The sequence below is a fragment of the Podarcis filfolensis genome (genome assembly GCF_964270895.1).
Source record: "Podarcis filfolensis genome assembly, chromosome: 4".
Lineage (NCBI taxonomy): Eukaryota > Metazoa > Chordata > Lepidosauria > Squamata > Lacertidae > Podarcis > Podarcis filfolensis.
In genome coordinates, this window is record NC_139607.1 from 11,051,979 (window position 1) to 11,074,338 (window position 22,360).

The following is a 22,360-nucleotide window of genomic DNA, read 5'->3' on the forward strand; positions in this document are numbered from 1 at the left end:
GTCCCCAATTTATCTTATTTAGCATTCTTAAAATTCTAACATATTTTATTCCAATTTGGTAGTGAATGCCATCCTAGCAAATGAAAAGCATATTTTTGGATAAAGCTTTTTATTATTATTTCATTTTATAATCTATATAAAACAGAGAGAACAATTCTAGCAGATGAAAATTAATGATAAAAATAAATATAAAATTGGCATGTAGAAGTTATACATGAGCTAAAATAACAAAGTCAAAGTAAAGACTATCAATGTTATTGGATCATCAAGTATAGTTTCAGATTTGCCAGACTTGTGACGAAAGTTGCCTTGAATCATAGAGTTGTAGATTTGGCAGAGACCATGAGAGTCATCTAGTTCAACCCCCTGTAATGCAGCAATCCTTCACCCAACAGGGAACTCAATCCCATGACCCTGAGAGTAACAGTCTCCTGCTTTACCAACTGAGCTAGAAAATGATGGTTCCACTGTATATGTCATAAAGGAATGCCAAATCATATTAAAAGGATCTGGATGTTCTAGTTTTTGCCAAAATCTCCATTACAGCTATATTCCAGAGTGAGAGGTACCAAGCGTCCAGTGTAGGATTTGGCTTTGGGGTTTGTTTGTTTTTGACACTCAGTTTCATAGTTTCTTCTGGTTAATTTACCTAGTTGATCTTTAATAATGTCAAAATCTTTCTGCTATTCTGCAAGTAAGAAGGCATGCAGATCTTGTACATTAATTGCCTCCATCAGTGCTGCTTCAGAAGCAGTATCTCCAAGTTCAGGTTTCCTTCCCTTTGTAGCTATTTTGCGTACTTTGTTGTCACTCTGTTTTTCTTTATAAGATTACAGAAAGCAACAAAGGGAAAACTCACAGCTCTGGACAATGCTGTTTTCGTATGCAAGATCAAATATATCTTTGGGAAAAAATAAAGTTCTGTTAAATCCATTGAAATCAGTTGCATAGACTTGGTAGGGTCTGAGTTGTTTCTTCAAGCTGCTGTTTAGGTTCTGTGCACACATGCCCTGCCTCCCCATGAAAATCATATTGAGCCAGTTCTTTAGCTTCTGAGATTTGAGTAGTCTACACATTTTGAATTTATCAATTTCCGCACTCTAAACGCTTTGTGTGTGTGTGTTGTGTGGGCATCCGTCTGTCTTGAGAGAGAGAGCCTTTGGGGGTGAAGTCAAATTGCTGGAGAATCACAGCGCCTGCTGTGGCTGCAAAGGCTGGTAATTCGTAACTGCTACCTCCCTCCCACATTGTTTTTTCTGTGTTAGCAGCACAAGCAGGCAAAGCCTGGGCAATGTGAATGGGAGTCCTGGGATGCCAAGACAAGACCCCCATCTCGGCCTTGCTGATGTGGTCCAAAGGAAAGCAGAATAATACATTTGGTACTATATTTGGCTGCAGGAGTTGCTGGAAGGAGGCGTACAAGACACAATCTAACTGTCTTGGGACTCCACTCTGGATTTATGTACAATTCCCATAATCCCTAGCTAACCTTTTCTTCTGAAGATGTCCTGCAAGGCAATGGGTACAGACTTTTCCTCGGGGTTTACTCCCAAAGCCTCTCATGAATGAGTATAGCCACAAAGTGGCAGAGGCTTAGAATCAGAGTTTTCATTCCCCTAGAATAGATGGACTACCTTCCCAGGTTGATGAGCCCCATCTGCCCCAAAACTTTTTCTGTACTCTCATGCTACTGCATCATGCATGAACGAAGCTGCACTAACTAGAATATGTGGCAAAAATGAGCTATTTTCTTATCCTTTTATACAAACTCTGTGGAATTAACATCAAGAACTATGAAAAAGCTGTAGCTGTTATTTTCTTTCAGTGTTGTGCTTCAGGTCAGCACAAATTCTTAACAGTCATGTTGAGATGACCTTAACCTCCCAAATATTTGAGATGAAGTACAGTATTAAACAAAAACCTGAGAAAGAAGCAACATTTGACTGCAGATTTAGAAGCTCAATGTAAAAATATTCTTTTGTTAAATTCACTCTCCACAGTGTAAAACACACATCTACAGCAAGTATATTATATTTTCTTGATCGACAGATTCATTTGATGATGTTTGGGGGAAGTGGGGAATTCAATTCTTTTCTCAGCATGAAGGGCATGTTTTGAATACTGAAATGTAAAAAAAAATTAAAGCTTTATTTTATATATACTGACAGCAATGCACCACCTGCACTGAGAAAACACAACTCCATGAGTTAGACTGTACTTTCTGCAAAACAACCCAGTCTTTTCCCATACACAATGCAACTTCTGTAACCACTGCACATTGAATGTCTCTATGAGGTTGTATTCCCTGAAGTGTCTTTCATACATTAGACCAATAGCTTTCAGAAGACAATGGGAACTGATGCTGCAATGTATTTATAAATGTATCATTACACTCCCTTAACATCCAATGCCAAGCAGGTTTCTAAACTGCTCATAATCCATTGGTTAGAACTAGTTTGGCCATTGGCCCATCTTATCACCGAGGAGAGGCACAGGGCACACCAAACACGCACAAATACATAGGAGTGCTACCACCACCATAGCTAGCATGGAAATGCAACAAATTGCAGAAGGGGGTGGGACCCTGTCTCAGGACCCTGACATGGGGGTATGGTTACTTTTGTCAGAAGCTCGTCCTACTCTCAAGTAGGACTCTGGCAGATACACATGCCCAACTGGCATGTTCACTCCCTCCTGGTTGATCATTCGGGAGCTTCAAAAGCTTTCTTCTGCCCGAACATCACAGCGATCGAAGCCAACAGACATCGGCACACTTAGGGATCTGCAGAGTCTTCGCAGCTTGCGTAACAGCCCTCAGCAACTCAGCATTTTGGCTAATCTACTTTATTTACATATAAACACACATGGAGCACTGCAACATGGCTCCCTCTCTCTCTAGCATCAGACAGCAAAGAGAAAAAACAAAGGACAATAGTCCCACTTCACGGAACACAGTAACACAAACATCCTGTCTCTGTCACTTCCCACTTTGTGGAGTCAAAACATACACCGTCATGTGATAGACAACAATCCCATGACTGCAATCATGGAGCAGGAATTCTAACATCCTCCCCCAATTCATGATCTGTGTTGCAGTCATCAGTGAAACTGCAGCAACCATACAGATGTCATACACACAGTATACCTCTATCACCCATTCCACCCTTGGAACTACCTGCAACTGGATTAGCCTTGGGCCTTACCATCTTGCACTTTTGACTAGTCTTGGCGACATAGCTCTCATGGCTATCAATAAGTTTCACACCTGGCTTTGTTGGGACTTGAACCCTAGCTTCGTTTCTCTTTGAGGAATCAGTATTGGCACACACAGCCTTTGGATGTGGTCCAGCTTCCTTCTCCAAGGAAACAGTGTCTACGCTTACAGCCTTTGGGCGTGGTTTCCCATCCTTTGAGGACAACCCCTGTACCCCTTTCAAGACTTCAGGTTCCAAGACCTGTGTCGAGCCACTAACCACAGCTAAATCTGCAACTGCTGTGTTAGCAAACTCCTGAGCATACCTGGTGGGCTTCTCACCCTTCGTAGCTCCTTCTGATCTGCACACCTGGCGCATCTCCTCCACTGTGCACCTGCTGTTTATAACAACAGACTTAGTATCTAAGTCTCCAGCAATGGGGTAGCCTAGGAAAATACACACATGTCCCCCCCGCCCCCACTCTGCTCTGCACTCAACATCCCCAGTGAGTAAAATCAGCTCTGACTTTGGTTTTACTCCCAGACAGACAAGAAATCAGAGACTTTTGAAGTTCTGCTGTTTGCCTTGGAGGTAAGCATTACCAAGCTCTTGGGGCATGTTTCCAGGCTTAAGCCTACTGACCTTTGCTGGCATCTCTAAATTTGAGATGCTGCACTAGCAACCACACAGCTTGCCAACTGGCTTCAATAAATCAAACTCCTAATCTTAAAGCTGGTTCACTCAAAAACATTTCTAAGAACATGGTGCTTAGATTAAAAAGAAAACTGCTGGGCAATCACACAAGCTTTTCCTATTGCTTCTGCCCTGTAATATGAACCAATAGAAGATGCCTGCAGGTTTGCTAAGCACATTTGCCACCATTTCCTTCTCCTCTTCCTTCCTAATGTAAGGCTTGCTAGACTCAGGCAGCTGTAAAGTTAAAATAGCAGCATTTGAGTCCTGGGGAGACACCACTGATAAGAGATCAGCTAGCAACTGATCTCAGAGGTCAGAGTTGGGGGCAGGCTGCCAGTTGCCAACTACTAAAATATATTTTCATTGCAAACCCAAGGACTAGAAATGTACCAACTATGTGAAATGAAAACTGGGGAGATTTTCACAATTCTGCACACAGAATTGGAGTTCACAGCTCATTCTGATCAATGTTAAGTCCAGGTAGTATATGAATGTTCCCACAATGGGACACATTGCAGTGGGACTTCTTCATTAATAATATATTATCAGGTCTTAAAAATTCAAGTGAGTGCACCTAATATTTGACTGTTTGCTGAACTTTCTCTCAAGCCCTATAACTGATAAAAGTGAAACACATCATCCCAAGAAAAACAAACACAGAAAGAGAATGATGAGGATAGTAGTTAACTAAGGAAAAAGACAGAAAAACATGAAAAAAAGGGAAAATTCAAATGTATCCATCCACAAGAAGAATGGACACCATTGGTAGAAAAGATTGCCCTCCAGACTATAGCCCCTCTCTCTGGTGCACCCTGAGAATCTGCTCTGGAGGGCTCTTGGGTAGCAGGAGAAAAAGGTAAGTCCAATGAAATAACTGCTTCTGAAGGCTCTTTGGTTTGCTTCTAGAGCATTTTTATATTCAGCCACAAATGGCAAAAACTATATGCACAGACTTCTATGGCATCAAAATTGTTGTTTTTTCAAATGTATATCCCACCCACTTGTTTTCAAAACTCTCTTGGCAAAGCTTGTAGGAATGAACTTAAGGAAAGAAAAACAAAATAAAAAAGTCTCAAAAGTAAGTGAAATGCCAAGTTCCACAGCTATAGAATAATCTTATATATTGGTATGGTTCAGTAAGCAAACACAGAAGAACAGATTGATAAATATTCCCTTAAGACCATTAAGTTTTAAAATATAATTTGCGGAGATCTTGCAAATCCCAACAGTAAAGGCTTACACTACTTAGGGCATATTTAATAAACCAAGAAGTATTATTTATAAGTAGTCTGACTTTATGCAACAGTTGGACAGCTGTGCTGTTGGTCTCCAAATCTGTCAGTATTTGCAGATTTAGAATTGTTGCTCAAAAGAATTCCCCATGGGACAAGAAACTAAACACATTCTTTTGTGCAAAAGATAGTGTTCAAAGGGATGTATTAGTAATAATAAAAAAAGTATTTTTGTTACTCAAGTGATTTAAAAGTATATAATAAGTTTTGTACAATGTTTATTGTTGTCAATAGCCTTTTATATTAAATGGTTTCATAATCCATTTATTGCAATGCAATAAATGCAATAAATTATAGCTTTGTATGCCTGAAAACATTATAGGAGCAGTCATCACTGAAAAGCACCATACTGATATGACAAACTAAATAACCTCAGGGGGCTCACGGACTAGGGACCTCATTTTATAACTCATTTGTTTAGCAAATGAAACACAAAACACTGCTTTCTTTTCCCCTCTGGAAGCAATACAGTTCTACAAGCCTCACACACATAATGGAAGGAAGTAATGGAGTGAGATAATCCTCACGTTATTTCTGATGGCTGAAATCACTGGAGTTTGCCATGCATTTCAGACAGTAAAAATGAAGACCATTAAATCTATGAAAGCAAACAAACAGCTAAGCTGTTAATGAAGTGTTACAAGAGAGACATACTTTATTTCTTGGGAATTATTTTTAAAGTCAGAACCGCCTAGTCAAGCCATTGAAGATGTGAGCAAATTAGTGCAGCTAAGAATTCACCCAGAACACTTTTGCTTTTAAGGAAGATAAGTAACTCAGTCTGGAAACCAGCCCTTATGGGGAAAGGCTGAAGGAGATGGGTATGTTTCGCCTGGAAAAGAGGAGACTGAAGGGAATCTTCAAATATCTCAAGGACTGTTACATGGAAGATGGAGCAAGTTTGTTTTCTCCTGCTCCAAACGGTAGGACCCAAACCAATGGATTCAAATTACAAGGAAGGAGATTCTGACTAAACATCAGCAAAGGTTGGATGGCCATCTGTCATGGATGCTTTAGCTGAGATTCCTGAATTGCCAAGGGTTGGACTAGATGACCCTTTGGTCCCTTCCAACTCTACGATTCTAAGTATTTTAAGAACCTATATATACATAATTAGGGGCAGGGTATCCACACAGAAAGAGGTGTTTGAACCAGCACCCAATCAGAAAAATATTAAGCAGTTTCTGAGGTGATAGCAGCGTTCACCCTTTGTTCAAATATTTTCAAATATTAACTCCATGTGGATATACCTAGTGTCTTTCATAGTTACAAATTCTAGGCAGGTAACTGTGTAAGCCAGTCAAAGCAAAAATAACAATTTTGTGGTATTTTAAAGACTAACAAATTCTTTTCTCCTGCATTATAACAGATATGGCATTGGAATTTAAACCTTCCTCTACTGCTACAGCCTTGGGAAAAACCTTTCCTGTATAGATAATATTTGCATTGGGGGGGAAAATTCATATCATATGACTCCTATGTCTTTTAAAATTTCCATAAACAACAAAGCAAAATGAATATGGGCATGCAAAAACTAGCATACACAGTATAATTATTATAATAACAACAACAACTATTATTATCATCAATAACAATTAACATGTCGGCTAGTGCATCCTTTTAAAATGTGTATTATCCTAAAAAAATTAAAATGTATTATTTTATATCACTTTTACTTAAAATTAATTTCATTTCCTCCAGAATACAATATGAGAGATTTCAACTAAGGCATATTCAGAGCATACCAATTGACTTAATTCCATTGATTTCAATTGATGTACTCTAAGTATAACTAACAGATTTGTTTGAACAACTGGTTGCTATTGAACTATTCAACAATCTCAAATTTTGAACAAAAGTTTTAAGTTCTGTTTTTCACTCTTATATAACTCATTAATTTAATGATTAATATGTAGTACCACAAGTTCTCAAACTATTCATTAACCACTAGAGCAATCTTAATTTCAATACATTGCTAAAACTGAATTAACGTAGTTCATTGTAGTGTGGAATGCACTGATCGAACAGTTTTAAAATTCAAAATGCTAATGCATCCCCCCCATTGTAAATAATAAATAAACAAATAAGCAAGCATGGAAGCTCTAGTAAATATTATAACCTATAAATGAAGTTCACAGCATTGGGAAAACAGGGTGGAAATATAAGGCTCTGTAAAGATTGAAAAATTATGGGCCTATAACATGTGGAAAAAATACTACACAAATATTATGAAGCATCCACTTGAATTTGACATGTATTTCCCTTCAAATACTAAAAAGTGCAAAGAAAACATTGGAAGAACTTAGCAATAATATTAAAAGGATTATGTAGTTGTGGTTGTTTTCAGAAAAAGATACTTAGAATCTGTTGCATTAATTTTAAAAACATTTCAGAAAACTTTTCATAATGTTAGGCAGCACTTACAATGAAAAAGAGTAAGAATAAAAAACAATTAAAACTATGTTCATTGTTTGTAAAGTACTAATAATGGGCACAATACAGCCAACATTAAGCATGTTTCAGTTAAACTGATTTCAGTGGGAGAGAAATGTATACACATGGTTAATCTGCCCACTGAAATTAATGGGACCTAAAGGTGCTTAGCTCTGCTGATGCCCAGTAAGGTTTTGGCTGGGATCCAGTAAGCTATTTTAGTTTTCAATAGCACCCATGTCTTTCATGCAATTTATTTCCTATGCCTGAAAATTTATAATACCTTGTCACAGAAGACAAGCAAGCACCATACCAGCAGGAAGCTGTGACGTGGAACGTGTGGATGGGAAGAATACACACACACACACACACACACACACACACACACACTCAATTCATTTATACCCCACCCAACATTTTCTCTGATGGGACTCAATTAAGCTTATAGATTTTTTAAAAATGGAAACCTAGAGCTACACAGTCCACAATTCCTCTCAGTTTGGAACATCAGACTTCACTGTTTTGATAATTTCCTGTGGTCATCCTCTGTGTGTCATGTATATTCAAGAAGCTGCACATCTGAACTTTCCTTTAATGAGGGTAATATTGAAATGCCACTGTCATTTCACTTGAATGTATTATTAATGTTATCTGTAGAATTAATTTTTCACTAGAAGGCTTAAAAATGATTTATTTTTGACTTTTGTAAGCCACTTATTTACTCCAATTGGGGCCAATGGTATGATTTTGAGTAGAAAAGCAACCAGTTGCCCACCACCAAAACTGCTTCAGCAGACAGACTCTCAAAGGTGATGTTCTTTTGTTTTAATATTCATACATAGCACAGTGCAGCATCTGGTTTTAAACTTATAAGGCTTAAAGGACAAATGTCTAGAAAACAGACTTAGCAATGACACCTAGCAGTACGCTCCAGATTTTACAGCAAAAGGATCAAGTCTGGATGACAGTAGCACAGCAATACCTTGAGTTTTACACAGAATGTGTAAATTTGAGCACCGTGGATGCCACTTTGTAGATGCCATTTCAAATCTAGATTTCTTGATGTATTTTATGCAAGAGTACAAGTCTACACCCTAGTCAGCCCTTGTATCTAAGTAGGATAGCCTAGAACACTTTGGTCTATCCCGTAGGTACTTCTATATTGATGCTCCAAAACCCACTTTCTCAGCCATGCTCTGAAGTCACTGCAACAGTATTCTAGGGTTTTCACATCATTTTTTGCTTTGTGAGGACAATTGCTTTTTGTTACCACTCGACATGGCAGTCCAATGGTGACACTTCAGAGTAGAGAAGAAATGAGAATAGGGAACAACTCTGACACCCTGCAATTTGAAAAAGGGCAAGTCATGACTCAAAGCACTCTTTTTATAAGCTACTCTGCTTCAGTTTAGTTGTTATGGCCATTTTGTTGTACTGATAGAAGCTAAAAACAAAATTAAATTAAATCGTAAAAGAACTCTGAACTGGAACTGTTGCCATGTTCATGGTGGCTTTGCACAAGATGCTCCATAGCTCATATTATGAGAGATCCAGAGAGCCACAAAACAAACACTAGTATCCTGATTCAACAATTAAAGCCTCATACATCTAAGCCACTCCTTTCTGACTTAAAATGCATTGCTCCTGCTGATAAGGACTGTTTACTCTACAGTTCTTTTGCAGTTATAGTATCTGATATTCCATCTAGATGTGAATTCACTTCAATGATTTAATACTAAATACTATGGCGTTGGTGGTATAGTAGTGAGCATAGCTGCCTACCAATACTATATATCATCCAGTTTCTTTTCCCTCTGTTCCCATGGCATTATCACTAACCTCTACAGATGAGGAGTCCTGGATCTATTCTGCATTGTATCCTTTCATCCTGCAAAGCCAGAGTTCAACCTTGATAAGGGAGTCCAAATAAAAACATAGCAAATGGGTACCATCATTTGAAGAGCTGTCCCTGTGGCAGGCACTTGCATTCTTTTGTAGGAAGATAGGAAGCACCCTTACATCTAATCAAACCTAGCTCAGTTTTATCTGCTGTAGGGATCATGGGCATAGCCAGGATTTAGGTGGGGGGGGGGGGACAACCAAAGTCTGACTAAGTCTAGCTGATTCGGAATGAAATGTTTCAACAACAGTTTTAAATTACTTTGTTTTCACCCCCAAGTGCTAAGAAAAAAATCTGTCAAAATCTGTCATTTGAAAACTAAAATATTAAAATAAACATCAGGGAGTACCTTTCATGATGTTAATGAGTATATTTTGAAAAATGACACCTTTTCCCATCTTATTTTTTAAAAATCTAAACTAAAACAAGTTTTCTTGGATATGCTGAAAACCTTTTCAGCACTTCCTTCTCAAATTCCTCCTTTTTTCCAAAACAGTTTTTCGGTGCACACTCAGTAAGCATAGCCCATTAAGACGCTTCCCTATCATCATCGACCTTAGCCAAGTCTTTACTCTCCGCAAGGTACTGAATGACCAGTCTACAGTACAAGTGGTGCATGGCTGAGCAAGAGAGATAGCCAGTTAGACCCACTGCTGTAGTATCTTAAATTCTGGTGTTCTGCAGAGAATGGCTCACAAATTTCGTTGAAGGATGAAATGATATGCTATTTGCATAAGTGTAACAAAAACCTTAGGGGAATTACATATTGCTACACTATCTCGCTATCCCCAAAATCAATTTACAACTTTACAGTTCAACTGATGTTCATATTAATACAGTAAACTCCCCAATGGTTTTTTTAACTTTGCTAACTTCTTCAAAGTCTCCAGCTCCCCACCCCACAACACTGCCACCAAGGGGCTAAAAGAGACTACAATCACACCAGCAGAACTTGCCTCAAGTTTTCTTAAAAAAGAAAATAGAGGGGAGTATCTGTTTTTACCTGGAAGGCCAAAGGTTCCCAATCCCTATTGAAGGAGTCATTTGTTTCATTACTAATAATTTTAATCTAGCTGGGTAGCACCAGCTACTTTTAAATTAAGCCATGATGCCAACAAGTGGCGAGAAACATGGAACCCAAGCCAATGCATGCTTCTTCAAAAATAAGTTTGCACACAGTTACAACCCTAGTATTTGAAACAATGTTATTTGAAATAACATTGTTGGTATCCAGTTAAAAATATTTTAAGCAGAAATATTTGAGAACCTTTCATCCCAATCTGACACAACAAAGTCAGTCAATTCAGTTTATGAAGCAATACAATTGCAGATTTGATCAGCAAAAACACTAACTTTGTAGCAAAACAGTCACAAGTGAAGCACCTTTTGTTTTGTAATTTGGCTATGTGCATTGCACATCACTTTTAGGCTCTACAAGAGCATGGTAGTGGTGGGCTGAGATACAAAGTCAAGCGTGGGGAAAACTGCCCCCCCACTACCATACACCTCACTGTTTTATTCACAACTCAACACACATAACAACGTTCAGGAGTTCATCCCATGCATTAGGCCAAATGCTCACAGCATCACTCCCCTAGCGCTGCATATCATAGCTGTCAACCTTCCCCTTTTTTGCGGGAAATTCCCTTATTCCAGCGCCGTTTCCCGCTGCTATCCCGGATTGTTAGATATCCCGTAGACTGTCCCCGGGACAGGTGAGGCTGCTGATCCCTTATTTTCGAGGCTGCGGATCCCTTATTTTCAAATCTGAAAGTTGACAGCTATGCATATTCCAGTCAGCTTCTCGCCCGGCATGAAACACTAAGGAGTTAACACACAAGCTGCCGTTCGAAGCCATAAGCAGCGCTGGTTTTCAAATGGCACGGAGTCACGCCTCGGGAAACGCTTGTCCCGGGGCGCCAAGAAACCGATGCCAAAAATCGAGATCACCAAACAGCCACGAGCCTTCCTCGCACCTACGGCAAGATGCAAGCCGATTTGTACACCTGGCTGAGCAAAACCTGAAGCTGGATCGAAAAGCAGCAATGCGTCGCAGAAGACTCCCAAAACTCCCTGGAGCAAAAGGAAATTGCCCAGGCTAGTTCTCTCGGATGGGTGCAAGTTAAAGCGGATCTTAAGCTGCTGGATCTCTGCGATTCCGTATGATCACTCCCACTCCCCACCCCACCCCCATCCCAGCGAAGGGGACTAACCTGCGGGTGCGGTTGGCGGGGCAGCCCCCCCTGCGCTCCATGGCGGCGGGCACGCAGCTGGTGAGCTCGGTCCAGTCGGCGTGCAGCCCGCAACTCCAGCCGGTGGAGAAGCGCGAGAAGAGCCACGTGTCGCCCTTGTCCCCCTTGTCGCCTGCCGGCGGCGTGGCAGCAGCGCCAGCGGCCCCCGGCCGGTGGCAAGTGCACTTCTTCTGGCCCGCGCGGCAGTAGCAGGGCTGCTCGAGGCGGATGTTGCGCACCAGGTGCCTCCCGAAGGTGGTGCCGCCGGTCTTCTGGATGTGCAGGAACACCATCACGTCGCGGCCGCGCATGTCGAAGCGCGCGCGGCGGCACAGCTCCGACAGGCCGAAGGCGGACCTGCGCCCGGGAGAGCCCGGCGGGCGGGACGGGAGCCCCGCGGGGTCCCCCGGGAAGCGCTGCCTCCGCCGGGCCGGGTGCCCGCCGGCGCCGCAGGGGGAAACGGCCGGAGGATCGGGCGCAGCGGCGGCGGCGGCGGGCGCGCTAAGGCAGCCTCCGCCGGGAGAGGCGTACTGGTAGAGGACGAAGAGGAAGAGCAGCGCCAGGAGCGGCGGCAGCAGCAGCCAGCGGCTCAGCAGCCGCTCTTCCATGGCGCGCGGTGTCGGCGCTCCCTTCACTCTCCGGGTCGGGCTCCCCGGAGCTCCGGGACGCTCCGCTGGGGAGAGCGAGAGACCCGCGGCGGCGGCGGCGGACGGGGCTTCGGCTGCCTCCGGTGCCCCCGCAACCCCATGGCGGCGGGAAGGAGCCCCGCGCCCCCTCAGAGATCACGGGCTGCGCCTCATCCCCTCACGGCGGCTTTGTGACGGCAACCACTGAAAGCTTCGTTCCGCGGTAGTTATGACGACGAGGACATTTACTTTAAAATATATATATTTTTAAAACTCCCTCATATAACCGTCGCCTCAGCCGCTGAGGCAAAGCGCGAGGCGTCCCCACCAGGTGCGACCCCAGCGCTTCTTCTCACTCGCCGGCGCGCGTCCGTTACTGCCTCGCGCACGACCGTTATCGCTCTCTCTTCACAGGGGGAAGGGGGCAGCTTCGCGCGCTTGCGAGCCAACCAACGGAGGGAGGGTCTCCTAAGCGGCCAATAGCGGAGCTCAGCTCGCCGGCAACAGTATCCAATAAGAAACCACGGCGAAAGGAGGCGGGGTGATAGTTCTTGGCTCTCTCCGCCCAGGCCCCGCCCACCACCTATAGACTTGGGCGGCCGACGGGTTTTGCGTTGCGCAAGCGCAGTAGATAGAGGGTGGGGGAGCGGGAAAGTGAGTACTAGCTGCTGGGTCTTTGCACGTGGTGAGGATGCTTTTTCTTCGTGTCACTTGCTATGGCTGGAGAAGAAGAATAACCAGCGCTTTGGTTGATTTGATTGACATCCTATGCCCTTTTGAAATGTGGTTCTTTTTTGGGAGGTGAGGTGTTATTGGGTTCTTGTTTTTATTTTGATTATATATATTGTGGTTTTATATGTTGATCTTGTTTTGTGAACCCCCCTGAGACCTCGGGGTATATAGGGCAGTATATAAATTCAATCAATTAATCGATCAATGTGTTTGTAGTGAATTATGACCCTTGTGGTTCCTTCCAGCTGTGCAATTCAGTTTTCTCCAGGCACTCAAAGAAACCAGCCCCCTCTTGCGCAAGCTGTTTGCACTTGAAGTGGTCGTTTTAAGCAGGTTTCTTTTCTTTTCAGTGTACAGTTGGGCACAAAATACACAGGGCAGAAACTGTGCAGTTGGAAAGCTGATAATGTGCAGTTGGAAATACGGAGGAGACAAACTAGATATGTTGTGTATATTTGTTTATTAATCATTAGCCTGCTCATACAGAGAACCCTGTTTATTGAAACCAAACAAATTCATCAGTCAGAGAAGGCTAGATGAAATTGATGCAGTGAGCCACAAAACATCCACAGAAACTGCCCATTCCTCCATGGCACCTCTGGCTACTAATATTATAGCATTCAACAAATCTGCAGGGCATCTCCATCATCCTTCACCAAACACTATAAAATGGACTTTCATGCCTTAGCAGAGGGTATGAGGTTCCTCCAGAATGCTATTTCCTGTCAGTAAGTGGCCCCCAGTCTAATTTTGGGGCTTTAGTATGCCCCATTGTAATTGGCTCTGGAGTCTGCCATGAAAATGTGTCTTTGGGTTATTACTTTGAAGGATTTTTTTAGTTGCAGGCCACACCTACATACAAGCCACTCACACAAAAGCGTTTGTTCGATATCTGATCAAGGGGACCTGTTCCCAAATAAATGTTTACTGGATTGCAGCCACTGAGTCTCTTTGTATGGTATGTTCAGCATGGCTAAACCCATTGTTTGCAACTAACTGCGTAGAATAAAGCTGTTGGTGTCAATGCATCTCTCAGTCTCATGCTTGGGAGTCCCCACATTAAAACAAAACAAAAAACAAAACTGGGGAGTGATCTGGTGGGGAGTGATCTGTATTGGGACCATGGCATTGGGGTGTGAAAGATTTAAACCCTTACCGCCATGCTATATACTCGCTGAAAATTCTCCCCTCTGTTGCTAATAGCAGGTTTGGCAGGGATTTTCAGTGAAGGATGGAAGTGGGGGGAGGGTTATATCTCCTATCCTGTTTGATAGCCATAATCTGGATCAGAGTCCACCACTTCCCTCAGCAGCTACATTTAGGCTGAAAATACATGTTTAAACCAATGTTGGAATGTTGAATGTGGTTTTAACTGAAGCATGGATTGCTTGGAAAATAAACCTCTCTTCCACTTTCACTCAGGGCCCAAATAGAAATGATCTTATTTATGTGTTTGCTTTTAACATGTCTAGTTTTAATATGTTTAAACAGCAGCTAATGGCAGGTGGCAGGGCAAGGGGGAACCTAGGTTTGTGGCATGCAGGGAGGGAGGGATCAACCTCTATGGTGCAGTGCCATTGGAATTAGGGTTGCCATATTTCACAAAGTGAAAATTCGGACACAAAAGTTGTTGAGCTTCGGACATTGAAGTGATTTCCGCCCAGACGCTGTCTCCAACAGCCAAATCCCAGCTACATCTGGGAAATTCACGGCAACCCTAACTGGAATGTTCTTCTCCTGATGCTGCTATTTGTCCCTTGGGACCCTGCAGAATGCAATCCTGTTCCTGATGTGACCCTCTGTGGCTGCTACTTTAATTTTTCAAACTAGACGCATTCATTGCCATCACACAGTGGCCCTCAGCATGCTTAATCTAGGCTTCTGTAGCACAAGAATGGCTATGGTGGACATCTGAAGGCAGCCCTGTTTAGGGAAGCTTTTAATGTTTAACAGACCACTGTATTTGAATACTTTGTTGGAAGCCACCCAGAGTGGCTGGGGAAACCCAGCCAGATGGGCGGGGTATAAATAATAAATTATATTATTAATTATTATTATTAATGGGGGCATATTGATGAGGATTAAGCAGTTGCTGCTGACATTTTGGTTTAATTAATGGGTGCAGAATTCAAATCACTTAAAGGATAAAGTTTACATTTTTAGTAACTCAAGGAGGGCAGACTTCAGTCTTTTCAGACTGAGGACTAACCTTTAGTTTAAACATGCCACTGGGAGACTTATGTCTTAATTGGTAACTTTTTTTGCAGTACTGGTACTGCAACCGCCCTGTGATCCAGTAGCAGTGGGTCCCTGCTCACCAACTGAAAAATCAATATCCTATATTATACACACCCATTGTACATACTCTCTGTGCTACACAAGCACATATCTTTCCATGCGTGAATTTAACTTAGGAGACCTTTAATGATTTAATAATAAAGGGAAATATGAGGCTGAAGCAATAAATCCATTTCCATTACATATGCAATAGCTTACAGCAGCACTTTCAGACTCTTTCCTTCATGTGTAGCAACTTTGAACATTGATTTTTAAAGCTGTCTTCTCAGTAGATGATAATCAGTGCTGCATGTAAATCATAAAAATGGGAAATTGTACTTATCCAGATTAATTGAAATGGACATAAAATATCAGTCTGCATGATTGTAAAGTAGTACGAATGTTCATCCTAATTATATTTTGTATAAATAATTACAAGGAATATGGATGAATTTACACAGTGCATTTGATATTCCGGAAAATGACTTGAAATTGCCTCAACAATTTCTAAAAGGAATATTACAGATTTATACTAACTGAGAGGCAGCTGTGCTGGTCTGCAAAAAAAAGAACCAAACCTTGTGGCACCTTAAAGATTAATAGTCAGGGATTGCCAACATTTTTGAAACCATGAGCACATCTGTAAACTAGAGAAATATGTCAGCACAACACACATGACACAACCAAGCAGAAGGCCTCAAGGCAAGTTTAGCAGCAGAGTGAGCTTGACAATAGGGTGAGGAGGCCATGGAAGACTACTCTGCCCCTTCTTCCCTTGACGTAAACAAATTTCAAGCCCCCCACTTGATAAATAGAGGGAGGGAAAGAATAGTTGTACAAGTAGAAAGCCAACAGGGCTGTGTAGCTAGGACCAGCCCAAGTTGCTTCGGCACCTAAGGATGGAAGTGTCCAAGGTGCAATATGCTCCTGGTTCTCAGGGAACAGATTTGTTCCCTTTAGACCAAAGTTGCTGACCTGGAGAAGCTGAGAGGCAGAGAGGTTGGTGGGATATCTTCCCCTTCTGTCATCGAGAATGAAGACCTTGGCTTGGGAAAGGAAGGCACTACTCTGGGGAAGAGGGGAACAATTCCTTAGAAGGGACCCATTCCTTGAGGACAAGCGATTATCCTGCCCTGCTGAGGACATTCGTTGGGATGGGGGGGATATTTTTTTGCAATGGATAATTCAGTCATTAGGAGCATGAATAGGTTTGTTTGATGGGCATGCAGACCGCATGCCTGGCGTGGAGTTTGTGTATATCTCCCATCGTCTAGTTAGCAAACTGGATGTAAGTGGTTGTAGGATTTGTTGACACCAATGACAGGGAAATGTAATCCAGAGGTCCTGGAAGTGAAATGTAGGTTGCTAGGTAGGATATTGAAAGCCAGGACCTTGTAGCTTTTTTTCTGAAATGTTACCAGTTCTGTGTGCAGGGCGGGCCAGACAGGCACAGCTGTGTAATCTCAATGTGTAAATGAGATGGATGGATTGGAAGGTGGGGTCCGATTTTGCTAGGGAACATTTTGGAACAAGCCAAGCCTGTACAAAAGGGATCAGGATGCAGCCAGACTGTTGGTGCTTGAAATATATATAAAAAAGTGGCAGAGCAGCTTTCAAACTGATTGGGGGGGGCAAGGGTAAGCTGGCAGGAGCTGAGGAACATCTGGTTCAGAACAAATCTTCCTCTTGGGTAAGGAGGAAGGTGGGCCAAGCAATACAGTAATTTAAATAATGGAGGAGTGGAACTAGGCATTGAGAATGCAGGGACACATGACAGCAATTAAGAGAGGCCAGAGAACCGATCAAGGCTAAAACATACATGCCGGAGACCCTTAGAATAAGAATTCTTTGGGCACATGTTTACTCTCGTAACTTAATCCTGAAGTGCGCCCCAGTCCAGTGAGTGAGATCTGTGTACGGAAGCAGGTTTTCATGCTCACAGCTGATGCTGATTCAAATGTGTATCTAGCTGCACTAAGCTGGCTATGCCTTCCAAGGGAATAGGGATGCATGTCTCCATCTAAAACCACTGATAGTTGCGTGTAACTACTTGTACACAGACAGAGTTTGGTCACAGTTAATTGATTTTTAATTAGCTGTGTAAAAAGGTTGCAGCTCTCCCCTCTGCCCTCTGCATGCAGCAGACCAATAAATAAGCCATTTAAGCTGAGGGTTTTGGATTAACATCCAAATTGCAAACATATTTCTCTAAAAGTAAGTCCCATTTATATCAATAGGCTATTCTTTTAAGCTCCTTGTTTGGAAGCAAATTGCATTGAAATTAATGGATGCTTTTTCTTTGTAAATGTTGTTTATGGGTGAGGTGTATATCTGCTGGCCACGGTTTTTGTTTTGATAACTGCATAGTGAATAGTGAATTAAAATAATCAACTAAGAGCACAACCTGACCTCTGATGTTGATGGCATGTGGGAAAGGATGATTAAGATAACATGCAGGATCCTCCCTGTAGGTGGAGCAGAGCACAGACATCCAAGTGTCCGTGTTTTCCAGGGACAGTCCCAGATTTACAGAAGCAGTCCTGGTTTCTGATTTGATCCCGGAATGTCCCGCTTTCCCCAAGGACGTCCCTATTTTCATTGGAGAAATGTTGGATGGTATGAGAGCCCCATTAGTGATGTAGGACGTCATGGGCATAGCCAGGATTTTTGCTGGGGGGGCAGGTCTTTTGTTGGGGGGGCAGAACCTCAGTTATCTATGTATTTATATTGATTTTTATTGATTGGGGGGAAGCGGCCCCTCCCTGCCCCCCCTTGGCTATGCCTGTGTGGGGTGTACATCTCATTTAACTCATTAACACTTAGACTAGCATAGGATTGTGCGGCATGTCACAGTTTTTTCCTGTACCTGTCTGATGTGCTAGTATTTGGCTGAAGATCAGGGTTATCTTGGTGTCCTCCTCCCCCATATGTTAAAATCTGTTTCCACAAATAAAGTTTTCTTTTTACCGCACATGCTGATAAAGCTTCAGCTTTATTTCCCTTTAATGTAACCCTTACCATTAAGTATACTGCAGTCACTATGATTTATACTAAGTGGTTGGACCTTATTAAGACTCCTTCATTAATCATGTCTTCTGAACACAGAAATAGCTTTAGCAATAATTTTTTATCCCCATGATTGTCTGTTGTGCAACCAGTTTTAAAACGTTTCTTTAATTGTATTATTCTGCCAAAATATTTTTCAGCTGCAATCCATCAACCAGTTAAACTAGAGCATTTGGCTATTAGCTTAAATCCACACTTTCTAGTTTGGGTGAAACAGGAAGCCAAAAAATGGGTCAGATCAGATGACAGAGCCCCATTTACTTCCATTTATTATGTGAGTAAGAAAAAGGGCAGGTATTGCACCTGTTTTCCTATCCCACCTAGTACATCTGCCTGCAATGCCACCAACCACATACATGACCCATATACAAAAACTACAGCATGCATACACTCAGATCACACAGTTGGTTTTTCAGGTAATACTCAGAATCAGCCATACAATCTGAGCCTATGTACTTCTGATTTTAAATGTGTAGGTACTGTTCAAATGTTATGTCCTTCTGCAAGTGGGTAGTGGCATCAGAGGTGGAGCAGACATCCTGGGTAAGTGGGAAGGCAATGCAAACTCTTGTTCATGCATCTTCTGTGCCATGTGGGGGGCATGACTGGGACTATACCATCCTGTACAGTGGAAACTGTATTTTAGATGTACCTTCCTTGTTTGCTTGTTTACAAAACTACAAAATATACTAATCAACACAAAACTTACTATGTACAATTCGTACAATACATCTCTAAGAGATCAAAAGTGCCCATTTTGAGCATGTCATTATTTATTAGTAGTAGTAGGACCTTCATCATAATTAAAATTACTTTAACGTATTAGGAAACAGAAGAAAATTAATAGCTTCCATGAGTTGAGAATATGACACAGTGTTCCACTAAAGTTTACTAGCTGAATGATGATATTGACTGGGCGGCAACTATTCAAGGACTATTAGATTCAATTCATATACTGGTATATACACTTAATTTTGTTCCTTGGTTTCCTTGCCACTGTTGTACATTATTTGTCTAAATATTACTGATATGCTATACAAAACTTCATAGCTTCACCAGAGCCAGTTTCTTACACTCAAAATGTAGATGTTTGCTTCAAGCTGCAGTCCTAAACACAGTGACTATGGACACAGAGGGGGGGAATCTGAGTCAACATACATAGAAATAGGATTGTGCAAACTAGGTGTAAAAGGAATCTAAAATCAGTCACTTTCACTTGGCATATTAGCCTACCTTGCCCAAATTGTGGATGTGATACACACAGAGTGGTACCTCGTGTTACATACTTAATCCATTCCGGAGGTCTGTTCGTAGCAGGAAACCTCTCATAACATGAGGCGCACTTTTGCTAATGGCGCCTCCCGCTGCTGCTGCGCCACCGGAGCACGACTTCTGCTTGCATCCCAGGGCAAAGGTTGCAACAAGGGGCATCTACTTCCAGGTTTGTGGAGCATGTAGCCCGCAGCATTCATAAGGGGGATGGTACATAACATGAGGTACCACTGTACGTACACACACACACACACACACACACACACACAAATCTCACACACATGATAAATATAGACTCTCAGATTTCACACACATTTTTGCTATTTTACAACTCCTTCCCAAACGCTCACATACTAATAATTTCAGAATTCATCATCCGTTGCTGAATGCATTTTGTCAAGCACCCAGGCAAAAAGGGAAGGTATGCTTGAGGTCTAGATTCAAATACTATAGTATGGTGCCTGGACATTCCCCCTCCACAGCAAACATCAGCTTGGATAGGGAAACATATTTGGAAGCTGGTGCAGAGGAAAGTGTGAATCTTCCCTCCTCGTCTATTTTTTTGATGAGGGAAGTGGGAAATCCAGTCAGAGCTCTCCCACTGAGTTCAGTCCTAAATTCATGAAATATTAGCAAATAGATACAGATGGAGTAGTATGTAGTACTACTTATTGTATGTACGCCACTTCATATTACAATCAGAGCTGCTTACTGAGAAGCGATTCCTACTGGGTTCAGAATGGCTTACTTACAAGTAAATGAGCGGAGGACGAATGACAGCTTTACTTTTCAGTGCTATGTAAAGAAGCCACTGTTATTTATCCAAAGCTGTACAGCTGGGTGGGGTGGACAAAGCAGCACGTTTACTTAAATGTAAACCCAGCAGTAATCGGTTAAAACATAAAGTTAAGAGATAGCGATATTGGGCATCATATGGTACAGCAATAAAACTGCTTGCACAATTGCAATGGTAAGCAGGGTCTGATATGGTTTCAAATTCAGATTCCTACATTGCAAAGGGCTGGATTAGATGACTCTCAGGATCCCTTCCAACCCTATGAGCCTAGTGATTTGGGGGCCACCTGCAAAATGGACGACTTATAAACGCCATCTCTAACTCCTTGGAAGATTCCATCAATGGTGTCTCTGAAAATTTTTTACATGTCACTTGGGGAAACAGGCGAAATATTTCCAGTGTACTGGAAGAAGCAAAGATCACCACTGTCAAAGCAGTAATTCTTCAACACCAACTTCGTTGGAGTAGTCATGTTGTGTGGATGTCTGATTATTGTCTTCCAAAGCAACTACTCTATTCCAAACTTGAAAATGAAAAGTGTAATGCTGGTGGTCAACAAAAGAGGTTCAAAGACTCTCTCAAGGCAAATCTAAAAAAGTACAGTTGTACCTCGGGTTAAGAACTTAATTCATTCTGGAGGTCTGTTCTTAACCTGAAACTGTTCTTAACCTGAGGTGCCTCCTGCTGCCACCGCTCCACTGCTGCACAATTTCTGGTCTCATCCTGAAGCAAAGTTCTTAACCCCAGGTACTATTTCTGGGTTAGAGGATTCTGTAACCTGAAGCGAATGTAACGTGAAGCATATGTAACCCAAGGTACCACTGTAGTATAAACACTGACAACTGGGAAACACTGACCTGGGAGCGCTCCAATTGGAGAATAGCCTTTACCAAAGCTGTCATGGACTTCGAAGATGCTCAAACTCAGGATGAAAGGGATAAACGCGCTAAGAGGGAGGCATGTTTGGCAAACCCTCACAGTGATCAACTGCCTGCCGGAAACTTATGTCCCCACTGTGGAAGGACGTGTGGATCCAGAACTGGCCTCCACAGCCACTTCCGGACTCACTGTTAAGACCGTGTTCATGGAAGACACCTGGCTACGAGGGATCGCCAAAGATGAAGAAAGAAGGAGGTTCTAATCTCACCACCTCCAGTTGCGCTTTACGGGCACAGCTGAGAGGGGCTTGAAGTACCAAACACCCTTTGCTTTCTGCATCAGGTCCCCGACCTATCACCAATATACTACGGATGGATCAACAACAATACGTCCGTAAACATGTTAAGTTAAATTAACTGAAAACAGCTTGCAGATACTTAATTGGCTTAGGATTTTATTTAAGTTAAGTGATGAATTAATAGGTTTAATTTCATAATGTGAAGATCTAAGGATGTTAATGTTTAGGTTAAATTATTTTAAGAACTATGATTTGGAAAACTGTTAAAAGGACATGCAGTGAAATTCAACCAAGGGGAAGCGAGGAAGTCACTAAACAATGTTAATAAGTGTAATTTTTAATAAGGTTATGATTTATGTTTGTTTGTTCTATGTGTTTGTTTGTTTATAATGTTGTGAAAATCAATTAAAAAAATTCTTTTGACAACAATACCTCCGCACTACCAATAACGCGGATCTGCGCCGCGAGGGCTGAGCTGCATCGCGTTGGGGAAGCTCAGCATCTTATAACGGTTCTCGTTCGGCCGGCCCCGCCCCTTCCCTCCAGGCCCCGCCCCCTCCTCCGGCGGCTGTTGCGTTCGTCTCCGATTGGAGCTTTCCCGCGGACCAATGGGAAGAGCGGGGCCGCGATCCTACGGGAAAGAAGCGGGCGGGGCCTGGGCTGGAGGC

The 22,360-nt window shown here is 42.3% G+C and overlaps 1 protein-coding gene across 9 annotated transcripts in view; it reads right to left on the reverse strand.

Annotated features, from left to right (window-relative positions):
- The window catches only part of HS6ST3 (heparan sulfate 6-O-sulfotransferase 3), a 206,922-nt gene extending 193,958 nt beyond the window's left edge, over positions 1-12,964 (reverse strand). For all 9 annotated transcript variants that reach the window (XM_083610828.1, XM_083610834.1, XM_083610833.1 and 6 more), the window contains exon 1: positions 11,729-12,964. In XM_083610828.1, the coding sequence (XP_083466954.1) occupies positions 11,729-12,354 (626 nt within the window). In that variant the 5' untranslated portion in view covers positions 12,355-12,964. The remainder of the gene's footprint in view (positions 1-11,728) is intronic.
- Between the last annotated feature and the right edge of the window lie 9,396 nt (positions 12,965-22,360).